Source organism: Ceratotherium simum, chromosome X (genome assembly GCF_057802395.1).
Source record: "Ceratotherium simum simum isolate JZ-2026a chromosome X, ASM5780239v1, whole genome shotgun sequence".
NCBI classification, from domain to species: Eukaryota; Metazoa; Chordata; class Mammalia; order Perissodactyla; family Rhinocerotidae; genus Ceratotherium; species Ceratotherium simum.
In genome coordinates, this window is record NC_141940.1 from 98,954,597 (window position 1) to 98,966,833 (window position 12,237).

At 39.4% G+C, this 12,237-nt stretch overlaps 1 protein-coding gene across 1 annotated transcript in view; it reads right to left on the minus strand.

The window, feature by feature from the left end:
• Nucleotides 1-12,237, minus strand: part of XK (X-linked Kx blood group antigen, Kell and VPS13A binding protein) — a 45,251-nt gene that overhangs the window by 31,511 nt on the left and 1,503 nt on the right. The window contains exon 2 of the mRNA XM_004435050.3: nucleotides 6,071-6,333. Coding sequence (XP_004435107.1) covers nucleotides 6,071-6,333 — 263 coding nt within the window. The remainder of the gene's footprint in view (nucleotides 1-6,070; nucleotides 6,334-12,237) is intronic.

Below are 12,237 nucleotides of genomic sequence, written 5' to 3' on the forward strand. Positions count from 1 at the left end.
TGGCAAAGCTGGTGCTTCCATGTGATCAGCTGAAGGTGACTCTCCACCTGCAGTTGCTGGGGAGAGGCCTGCTTCCCACTCACATGAACAGAAGAGTAACAGCTGAACTTGGCTAAGGCTAGGAGGGCTTCATGGCTCTCCATGACAAGTCACAAATTAGTGGGGTGGACATTTGACAATGAGGTTTCTGTAAATATCTGGTATAATGGTACTATGCGGCAAGAAAAGTTTCTTGGATTTACACAAGCACATATTCCAAAAAGCTCTAAGCACAATCCCGACACTATTATTCTCAGGACCCTTCTGTGAAGTAGGCAAAGGCTAAGCCACCTCCAAGCTTTAATAGATGGTGGAAGGAGGCAGAGAGAGAGTGAGGCACCAGGCAGAGGGGAAACCAGGGTGAGAACTGTCTGCTTCCTGGATGTAGCTCTGGCTTCTTCCTCTGCATGGCACTCTTCTGTCTCTCCACAAGGCTCAGCAGGCTATGTTTTTCACAGCCAGTGGCCCAAACATCCAGCAATCACGTTAGAACCAGGCCCAGCGGCCCCAGCTTCCCCTTGGGGAAGCATGCCTGAGCATCTGGTCTATAGGGAGGGAGATACATGCAGCTCTTTATTAAGGGCGTACTCTGTGCCAGGCACTGTGCCACGCAGCAGTTTAATGACACACGTTGACTTAATCTTTGGGAAAACCCGAAGATGGAGGAACTCTTGTTACCCCCATTTGACACACAAGGAAACTGCTGCTCAGAGTGAATAGATGAATGTCCAAGACCACATGGCCACAAAGTGGTGAACTGGGATGGCCAATCCAGGTCCTCTGATCCCATTGTTGAAGCTGGCTGGGCAGCCTCTGACCAGGCCTCTATGACCAGTAAGGAGCCTGCAGAGGGTGGCCCTGGAGGATCCCATGAATAGGTGACATTCTCAAATGCTGACACTCACAGGGGAGGGGGTAGTTTTCTATAACACTTAACGTGACAACTTTTTTTTAACTTAACATAGCACATGAAAGTGTTTATAAGAATTATATGTGCTTTTGAGTCCATTATTTGGGACAGAATTTATATAGAATATACTTATACATCTTAAAACATGTATTCAGCCACTGATAAATCTTTGTTACTCTATGAAACATATAATCATAGACAGGTTAGGTGTTTCATCTGAGAATGAGATTAATAAATATGTTTATAATGGAGTACATTTATAAATAAATCAATTCATTAATAATAACCATTAAGAATGTCTTGAATTGCCTGTCTTAGGCCAGAGAGTAGCTTTTATATGATATTACTATTTAATTCACCAGTGTTCACAAGAGGACAGAAGGATATACTCTACAGAGTGTCACAGCACTAGCTAATAATTCCTGTCTCGATTCCTTTTTTGGAATGAGGCAGAGTATAAATAAATGAAATCAACCTGACCATAATTCCTTTTATGTATAGTTCTTGATGGTTTCCCCATCACTCCTCGATCTTCATGTAAAGCCCCTGTCCATGTGTCTGTACTTTGGATTTTCTTTTGAGCTGGTTATAACATCCGCTGGTTCTCTAAAGAGTTAAAGACAATCTTTAAAATGTGTTCATTTAAAAAAAGTCTGAAACTGAAAGCAAAAGCATACCTCACAAACCTGTTCCTTCTCCAGGATGCTTCACCAATACAAATGGGGATCCATGGCTACAACTGCCCATGTCAGGAACCTGGGAACCATTTTTGACACTCCCTTCTTTCTCACCTTCCCACTCAATGAACCATCACATCGTTCCACTTCTACATCATTAATATTGCTCCAATAATCCATTCCTACTATCCCAGCCCAAGCCATATCCATTCTCACCTTGGCAACTGTGGCAGCCCACTGACTGGCCTCCCTGTTTCTCCCATCACTCCCTTCCAATCCATTTTCCAGAGTAATCAGTTTCTAAAACTAAATCTTGATCGTGACACTGTGTTGCTTAACACTCATCAATGCCTTCCCATCGCCTCTGGGATAAAGTTTGAAATCCTGGGCTGCTCTTCCCAGCTTTTCCTTCACTTGACTCCTCCTCCTCATCTATCGGGTTTTGGTTTAAACTTAAGTTCCTCTGGGAATTTTTCTCTCATCTCTCAGACTCAGTTAGATTCCCCCAATACGCCTTCACACAGGACTTTCACTTTGTAGGATTTACCTGAAATAAAATAAATTTGTGACTAATTATTTGTTTCATGTTTGTCTATCCTGTTCCAAAAGGATAGACCTTATCCACCACTTTATCCTCAGAGCCCAGCACTGGGTAAGGAACACAGAACAGATTCAATAACTACTCATTGAATTCATGACTGAATTCATATAAATCTAACCCCAAATTCTGCCTCCTCTGGTGGACAATGAGTATAATTTCCCTCTTTAGTAAGACAGAGATAATCTTATCTACCTCACAGGGATGCTATGAAAATGAAACACAATAATACCAATCACAGTGCCCAGCACAAAGCAAGAGTTCCAGAAACAGTCATTATTAATATCAACATCACCATCTTGAATGAAAGAGAGAACAGCACATTGAGATCCAGGGAGGCCAAGTAGCAGGCTGCAGGGGCCTTCAAGGAGCACAGTAACCTTGGTGTGCTCACCCGCGCCTCAGTCCAACGCATCCTCCAAGGTCCAGAGACTTGATCATGCCCCTTCTGAGAGCTGACTAGACCCTGGAAGTCTCAGGATGGCCAAACTCACCTAAGACTAAAGCTCATACACAGTGTCCATTATTCACTGACTATGAGAAATAACTCTCCAATAGTGTATGATTAACATGCAAATCCAGAGAGACAGAAAGTAGATTAGTGATTGCCAGGGGCCGGGGGAACATAACGAATGATTGCTAATGACTATGGGATTTCTTTTCGATGTAATGAAAATACTCTAAAATTAGATAGTGGTGATGATTACACAACATTGTGAATATCCTAAAACCCACTGAATTGTACACTTAAAAATGGTGGATTTTATGTTATACGAATTATATTGCAATTAAAAAAAACCTCTCCAGTGGACCACATGACCGGTTCCACCTTCTCTCCCTGAGGCCAAGCTCTGCTGAGGCCAAATTCATCAATGTTTGCTCAGTGAGCACAGAATCAGAGAGAGGAGATGGTTACAGACTTTGAATGCTGAATGGGGTCAGGTTCTGATGGACTTTATGTCCTTCTCCTGTCAAGAACGGACATTTCTATTGGTCTGGACCTCATTTACATGGTATGGCAGATACAGTTAGCTGCCTACTCAATATCCATTCTTCCCCTTACGTTTTAAGAATACACGATTTTGTTCTGGGTGGGAATGAGCCTAACCCTAGGCAGCTCACGATGGGTCTAAATCCAGTGTTCCCAAACTCTGCTGATGATAAACATCACCTGGAGCACTTGTTTAAAAAACAAAAGAGAAATAAAATAAAAAGACATCTTGGGCTCCTATCCAGGACCCAGCAAATCACAATGTCCAGGGATGAGGCCTGGTAATCTGCAAATTTTAACAAGCCCCTCTCTCCCCTAGGTGACTCTAACCATCATCAGGGAAGTTTGAGGAATACTGGTCTAAGCCAATGGGGCAATCATTACTATGCTCGGCTTTCCTAGCATTTCTTGCATCTAGGTGGCCATGTAACCAGTTCTGGTCAATGAGACCTAAATAAAGTCTACTAGGGAGGCTTCTGGGAAAGCTTTTACTTACTAATAAAAGAAGAAATACACTCACCCTTCTGCCTTCACCCCTTCTTCCTGCCTTGAATGCAGCTATGATGGTTGATGCTGCAGTAGTAACCCAAGAGAAAGGCCAACAGAATTGCAGGGACATCAACTTGGCCATTGTGAGCAGCTGAAATAATGCCAGCAACTGCCTCCTTCCAATTTCTTGTTAGATAAGCAAAATAAACCCCAGGTTGTTTAACCCCATAGTCAAGCGTTTGTCCTTTGCACGAAATGCGTTCCTAATCATATGACAGATACTATCAATGTCTGCCTCTGTGACAGGCCCCAGCCCGTGCTCCAACTGAAACTGCCTCTCCCCTTCTGGGTGAGAGATTCCTTCCCCAGATATGTTAGGGCAGCGATTAGGGTTAGTCAAGACTTGTATAAATGGCAGCCATGTATATTTTTAAGAGGACCATGCCCATTTTCTTTTTCCATATATATTTGATTTATTGTTTAACTCTCAGAGGACTCATATTTTTCCAAGTTCTTGGCGGACATCTCACAGATATTCTTGGTGACACTGACATTTTATGAGACAGGTTTTATTTTCCTGAAAAGAATTCTGTTGGAAAAAACTATAATGAGGGTTGGCAAACTTTTTCTGTAAAGAGTCAGATAGTAAATATTTTAGGTTTTGTGGACCATATGTTTGTTGCAACTACTCAACTCTGCTCAAAACAAAAAAAAAAGCATACATAGACAAAAGGTAAATGAAAGGGCATGGCTGTGTTCTAATAAAATTTTATTTACAAAAACAAGCAGAATCTGATTGAGCCCACGGGCTGTTGGCCAACCTATGAACCATAAAACAATCTTCCTTTTGAAAAACTTGCAGGAAAAGAAAACATTGGCTTTACTTACAAAAATCAAACAGGCTGTCACTATATCTGGTCTCTCACTGTGTCCCTGCCACATGGAAAAACAATGGACTGGGGAAAGGCGATAGTGGCATGTAGAGGACTCATCTTGGTCAATGCCCATTCCACTTATAAGTCCTCAGAGAACAAGGACGCTGTTATATTTATTAAGTACCTGCTATGTGCCTGGGGCTGTGGCAGACATTTTCACATAAATGTTAACGCACCAAGGTTCAAGACCTCAACTTAAGGTCCTGATACATCTTAAGAATCATAGTCACTCTGAGGTAACCTGGATAAAAGAGAAAGCTGTGACATGCAAATACCCTGTGACTCAGCCATAAATTAAGACATTTTACCATTCAGCCTAGAATATAGGCAGAAAGAGGATAATATTGCGGGAAGGGAAATTAATAAGAGTAATTTATTTTTAAAAATTCCAATTTCAGCGATATCTTAAATATGTATTTTTTCAACTAAAGGCTTTTAACTCATTTTTGCTTGTCTATATAGTAAAACTTACCAGAATACGTGGTTTTTATTTGCCCACAATATTAATATTTGGAAGGGGTTATTTCCTCTTCTCATATGAATATTTTCACTTGTGTCCAATGCATGTAGAGGGTTTTTTGAAATCTGGCTTAACCAAGACCTGCCCTCCATTGGACGGTGTGAGAACAGCCCAAAGGTTAGAGAACTGTGTTCATTTAAAAGCTGAGATATCTATTAGAACTTGAAGAAGATAGGAGAGTGCTCTTGATTCCATCATTCACCACAAAGAAGCTGTTACAACCATCTCAGCTGGTTGAGAATTATCACTGAATGAGAGGCAAAATCTAAAGAGACCTAGCCTCTGGCAGCTGTATTTTCAGCCTACATAAAGCTTTATTTTTCAAAATGGTCACAGCAGTGAACTTCTAGAACTTTGCCATTCCCCAACAAGAGTCAGAGTTTCCTTCCCTCCCCTTCCCTTGAACCTCGACAGGATTCCTGACCGCTTCAACAAAGAAAATGCAGCAGAAGTTATGTCTCATGACTTCTAAGGCTGGATCACAAAAGGTGACATTCTTCCACCTGACCCTCTCTAGCTCTTACGACCCTCACCCTTGAAAGAAGCCACCATGCTGTGAGGAAGCCCAAACTAGCTTAACATAGAGAGATGAAATGGAGAAGATCTGAGGCTTCCAGCAACAGCCAGAATCAGCCATAAGAAATGTGAGTGAATGAGCCTTCAATGGATTCTAGCCCCCATCTTTGAACCACCCCACCTGATGCACAGTGGAGTATAAGCGAGCCTTTTTGAGCCCTGGTCAAATTGTAGATTCATAAGCAAAATAAACATTGTCATTATCTTAACTTACTAGGTTTTGAGCTTAGTAACTAGAACACAGACATATGAATTTCACCTGAAACAAAATAAACTTTATGTTTTGCTCCCCATTTTGATCCCCAAATGCAGGCAGAAATCAAAAATATACATACATCTTCCGATAGTGACGTCCTGCTGCAGGGTGCTTATATACAGCTGCAGGGTCAGCTGGGGGGCTGAGCCCAGGAAAGCCTGGATCACCGATGCCCGGCTGAATGCAGATCGGTGGGTGAATAGCTTGCCCTCTGCCTGGCCCACTTCCTTCTCAATCTCCTCTGAGAGACCATTTCTTGGCATCTGTCGCTTCTTGATGATGCTGACATAAGGCTCTTCAATGTGGCTTGACTGACAATAGATGCAGAAAACTTCAAAACACCTGGAAACAAATCAGCACACCATGATAATCAGAGGCAGACAGGATTCTGTCTTTTCTCAGTTATCCTGCTTACACTTAGCCTGATTCTCAAAGCCTTGACTTGGCTACTCTGGACTATAGCCCCTCCTCTAAAATCATCCACTCAAAGGACCAGTTCTGAGCACGCAGTCCTCTTGACGCCCTCCAACTGGAGGCAGGCCAACTGGAACTGAGCGCGAATTGAAACTGAGAGGTGACACTGAAGGCCACTGAGGCAAGGAAACCAAGTAGAGATAGGAAGTGATTCGGCCTCCAGAGCCTCAGAAAAATGTTCACTTTCCCTTCCTGACACTTATTAGCTGTGCAGCCCTGGGCAAGTCATTTAACCCTTGAGCCCTTTCCCTCAATTACAAAGCAGAGATAATACCTACTTTGCCACATTGTTATAGAGATAATACAGTATAAGGGTATACAGTATGTGTATATACACATATATACATATATATAAATTTTTCCACATCCAATAGATGCCCCAAATCACCTTAGTTAAAGCAGCAGCTATGGTTGGGAGATTCCCCAGCACAGAGCAGCTTGCCATCTAGCATTTCCCTGGAAGACCACAATATATTACCTATCTCTCTGCTCTCATAAGCCCTTATGGGACATGACTAAAGTCAATCATGCCTGCAGGCCTGCCAGCTATGTCTTCTTTGTAGAATTTCAAGCCTGCCCTAGAGATGGAGCCTTGGCCAGTCACATTTCTACACTGACAGAATACTTGGCTTTTAAAATTGGATTTTCCTTTCTAGGTAATGATATGGAGGGAGGGAGGGAGGGGAGGAGGAGTACTGATGTGTGCAATTTACTTTGAAGTGCACACACATACAAATGGATTGATAGATTGATAGAGGGATGGATAGATGGGTGAAATAAAATGTTAATTGTGGAATCTAGGTGGTAAGTACTTGGGTGTTCACTGTACAGTTCTTTCAAGCTGTCTTCTGCATGTTCAAAAATTTTCATAATAAAATGCTGGGAAAAAATGTTTTTTTCCTAGGAATAAGAAAAATCCTCATGGCCTTAGGTTTAAAAATTGTTAAAGGACATTTTTTCCCCAAATATGCATTTTTATAACAACCTTATAATGCTGCCGGAAGATTCTATGGCTTAATTTATTTTATTGAATGCTGTTAACTTTGTACTCTCACCCTGAGGCATCTATGGCAACAAGAATACATTTATAATTTGAAATAATAAAATAAAAATTGATATAAGAGAGGAAATGCAGGGACCTCTCTGGTGAGTACAAAGTGGACATATTTTATGATTATTATCTTCATTCATTATTCTTGGGAGAAAGAAGGTACATAGCAGTTCGTGTGTGTGTGTGTGTGTGTGTGTGTGTGTGTGAGAGAGAGAGAGAGAGAAAGAGAGAGAGGGAGGGAGAGGGAGGGAGAGGGAGACAGGTTTGTCTGCTACATTTTGTCCAGTGGGGTCACAGACACTTTAATATATTACATGAAAACATGTAAAATAGCCTGGACCAATTTATTCAGCCAAAAATAATGAAGTTCAGATTATGAGTTCAAGTCCAGCTGATCCAGTTGAATTTGCTCTGAGGAAAAACTCAAATCTATAACTGAGGACTGTTTGAGGCCTAGCAACTCCACACTATTGGACCACTGAGCACAACAAGGACTAGAAGACAGAATCAACTGACCATCGTCTTTATTCTCAAATATGTGTTGAACGCAGCCACACTTTGCTAAGTGCTGTGGAGAATGCAAAGATAGCTGGATACCCCTGCCTCATTCAGAGGTGCTCACAATCTAAATGGGAAAACAGGACATATACACAGTAAGGATAATAAATAATGAATAAAATTAATATTTATATAGCACTTTCAGTTTATAAAATATTTCTCACATATTAACTCACTTAGAAAGCCTACTGCAAGAATTTGAATCATAGCATTATTTGTAATAGCAAAATTCTGGGAATACCCTAAAGGTCTCAAAACAAAACAATGATTAAATAAATCACAATATATGTATTCAAAGAAATATTATCCAGTCCTTAAAATTGATGGTATAGACAAACATATACTAATATATAAAAATGTTTACTATAGTAAAGTGAAAGGAGTAAATTACAATAGAATATATATGTAATTCCATTTTTTGTAAAAATAAAATTACATATATATAAAAATATATACAAATCACACACGCACACACACATGCGCGCACACACACACATAAATAGTAGAGTGCTTGAGCTGGCTCATACTGACTCAAGACACTGTTAAATAGTTAGGAATTTTGTGAGCCAGTTGTTAAACAACCATAAGCCAGGATGGGAATATTTACATCACAGAAATCAGCCAACACTGCAAATCGGGGATTTTTTCCCCGAGAGACAGTTTACCAGCCTATTGCTATAAAAATATTTCTAAGGATATACAACAAAACATTAAGAATTGTTCTCTTTAAGCCGTCGAATTAGAGGTGTTTTATTTTTACAATTGTGCTTATCCGTTTTCTGCTCTTCTGTCATTTTAACAACAAATATGTTTTACCTGAATAATAAAATCAAGCTTAGAATTTTTAAAGACTAAAAAAACAGACAAAAGAAAAACACCAGCACATGCTAAAAGCTGAATGAACGAAACGAAGTTTCAGAGGAGAAAGCAATTCTCTTGATGCTGAGGAGGGGGCTGTATTAAATGGGAAGCATTTACAGAACTGTAGACAAAATGAAACTTCAGTGTCTACCAATGAAAACAAAAGAAGGTCCCAGAACGAGCTAATCACAGAGGTGGCCCTGAAGCACAAGTGGACCCCCTCACAATCCAGTGTTTTTCCCAACTAATACATTTTCTTAGCACAGAGCTTTACACATAGTAGATGTTTAATAAATTTGTGACAGGCCCCAAGACTTCCACTACTTGCCATTACCGGTTAAGAAAACTGATAAGAAACAAACTACTATTCTTCTTGGAATTCTGCAAAACTCATCCAATTACTCCAAATCTGTTGTTTTGTTTTTTTGGTTTTTTTGCTTGAGAGGCTGTCTAAATATAGCTGCAAATATTTTCATCAAAATCATTCAAGGTAGTTTTTCAGTATCATGTAGACCAAGGGTTGGCAAACTTTCTGAAAGTATTTACAAAGTGTAAATATTTTAGGCTTTGCAGGTCATTGTCTCTATTGCAACTACTCAACTCTGCCACTGTTAACGCAAAAGTAGCCATAGACAATATATAAATGAATGAGTATGACTGTGTTCCAATAAAACTTTATTTATAAAAACAGACGGTAGGGGGGAAGTGGCCTGTGGGACATAATTTGCAGACCCCTAATGTAGATAATCAGCAGGTTGATGCATTTTTTTCACTTGATCCAATTTTCAAGCATCATGGTGGAAGGAGTTTATTCCTTAGCTGAAACCGTTCATGCTGGTGCCAGCACAAATAACCTATGGTAACAGAGACCCTCTAAGGTAGTTAATAAAAATACTTTTTCAAAAGAAATACTATGATTTCCTATATGCCACGTTATCTTCATATGACACACATGCTCTATGAGGCTACACAAGAACCAAACTGGTTAAATAGAAAGTGTCATGTGACCTTTGAAAAGCCACTTGCATAATCTCACTGAGCCTCAATTCCTCAACTGTAAAAAAAAGATAATGACAGTCAGCTCAGAGTTTTACAGTGGATAGAATCAAATACTGTATGTAAGGTCTTTGCAAACAAAACAAGTCCTTCAAATTTAGGCTATTATCATTTTAAAGTCTTTTGAAAATTTACTATAGAGAGAAATACTATGGTGAATCATTTTGCAATGTTTTGTAACAAATTACTGGAACTTCTCAGCTTTTATTTTATAAACCCAGATTTTCATGTACCATTTTTTCCTCATTATACCAGTAAATAAAAATGGAGGAAAATTCTTTGAACTTGTAACTCATTTGTATTTATTCTTTCTCCCCATTAATTTATAAAATTAACATAATTGCAAAAGAATGATAAATTTCATTGTCATTGTTAGGAGGTGTTTTTCCCCCCTCTGGTTTTCCAGAATATCTATTACCATTCACAATAAGATTGTCCTTCAAATAGGAAAAAAAATAAATTCAAGACACTATTCAATGTTCATATCATTCACACAGCCTTAATGAGGAAACAATCATCCAAACTGCAACTACAGTTTTAAATATAAGACTGATATAAACGAAATATGGTGATCTCCCAATGCTTCCCTAAAGGAAAGCAGGAGCAGGGCCTAGTTTGTAGTATTTAGCCCAGAATCATTACAGTATAATATACTGCATTTTAACTGAGTAAATTCAAAAACAGCATCGCACCTAAAAAGAACATGAGTTTGGCTAGTTAGTACCCACCCAAAGAGCTAAATTTTCCAAAAACAATTTCAAAATATTACTAAGCCCAATTGATAAGGAGGGAAAAGAAACACACCATGACTCTCCTTTGTTTCGGGGAATTAATGTTGATCTTTATGTAAAGCTGATGTCTTAGAGTTAAAATAGAATCAAACAGTCTAGAAGAAGAACTTCCAATAAGATATTAAGTCATGCTGATACACCACTTCAAATTGCTTTTCTTCTCATCTGGAAGTTAAGAGGCATGGAACCACATTTTGTGTATCTCAGCTCTAAGATCGTGGGGCCAATATCTCCTTGAAATAAATCAGCTACATAAGAATGAGAGAGTCCTTGTTGACATAAGGGGGTTGTTTGTTGCTATGTTTTTTATGTTTTATTTTGTTTTTCCCCCAAGTAGACAATGACCCTTTCAGAATTTTCTGGAAATAGGTCTTTTTATGGTGTTGAAACTTTTTATACAGCTGAGAAGCTATCTCCTCAAAGCACCAAACTTGTTCTTTCTTTAATAAAGTTAAAATACTTTTAACGTAAAAACAGAAAAATGTAGAGAAGTATATAACAAAGGAGAAAATGATGCACTTTTCTATATTTTTCAGGAAAAAATTAAATTCACCCATAACCCCACCATCCAGAAATTACCACTCTTAACTTGGTATATTTCCTTGAGCTCAGGTTTATATGTGCCATCCTGCTGTTAGACATAATAGTATGTCATTAGCTTTGTCCTGGGTCATTCTTGGTATTTAGAAACATTTTAAATGTCAGTAATGATACAGTATTATCACTTACCTGGATGGCTATTTAGGTTGTGTTTTGAAATTTTGCCAAGATGACCAAACTTTCTAAATTTCAGATGGAACTACTGATAAAATGTACTCTACACTCCTCTGCCTTCTTTCACAGAGTGTAGGGAGCATAATTAACTCCATTTCTAAGAATCCTTGTGAATGCGGCCTGGGGCCTCATTTTTCTCACCTATAAAATGGGGACAACTGCATCCACTTCATGGTGAGGATTCAGTGAACTGAGGCTTATAAGCACCTACCAACCATCTAGCACAAGAAGCATTTGAGAAACGCCAGTTCCCCTTTCTCTGTCACTTTACTTAAACATCAGGAGCAATAAGTTTTCTTTACACAGATTAGGTTAAGAAATGACGAGTGCCTTGCCCAAAGTCAGATCACATTGATTTTACTGAGCAGGAATACAATCAGGACACTGTGGCCTATTTGGCCAGGGAGGACTAACTCCTCACTAAATGGCTCCAGGTTGCAAGACTTTTAAAATTCCCCTCACTCCTTTTCTCTCTCTTTTTTACCCCCTAACTCTTCCCTTGCTCTCAGGATGTCAGTAGCAACTTCTTACTCCCATCAGTGTACCTGTTTCTTTTCCTTTCTAGGATTCTGCAGCTTCAGGAGGCTGGGAAACTTGTTCACCAAGTCTGTTCTGACTGTGTATAAACTACAAGTCAGTATTCTGAGTGTCAGCTGGGACAGCTGACTTTAATATGAAGTG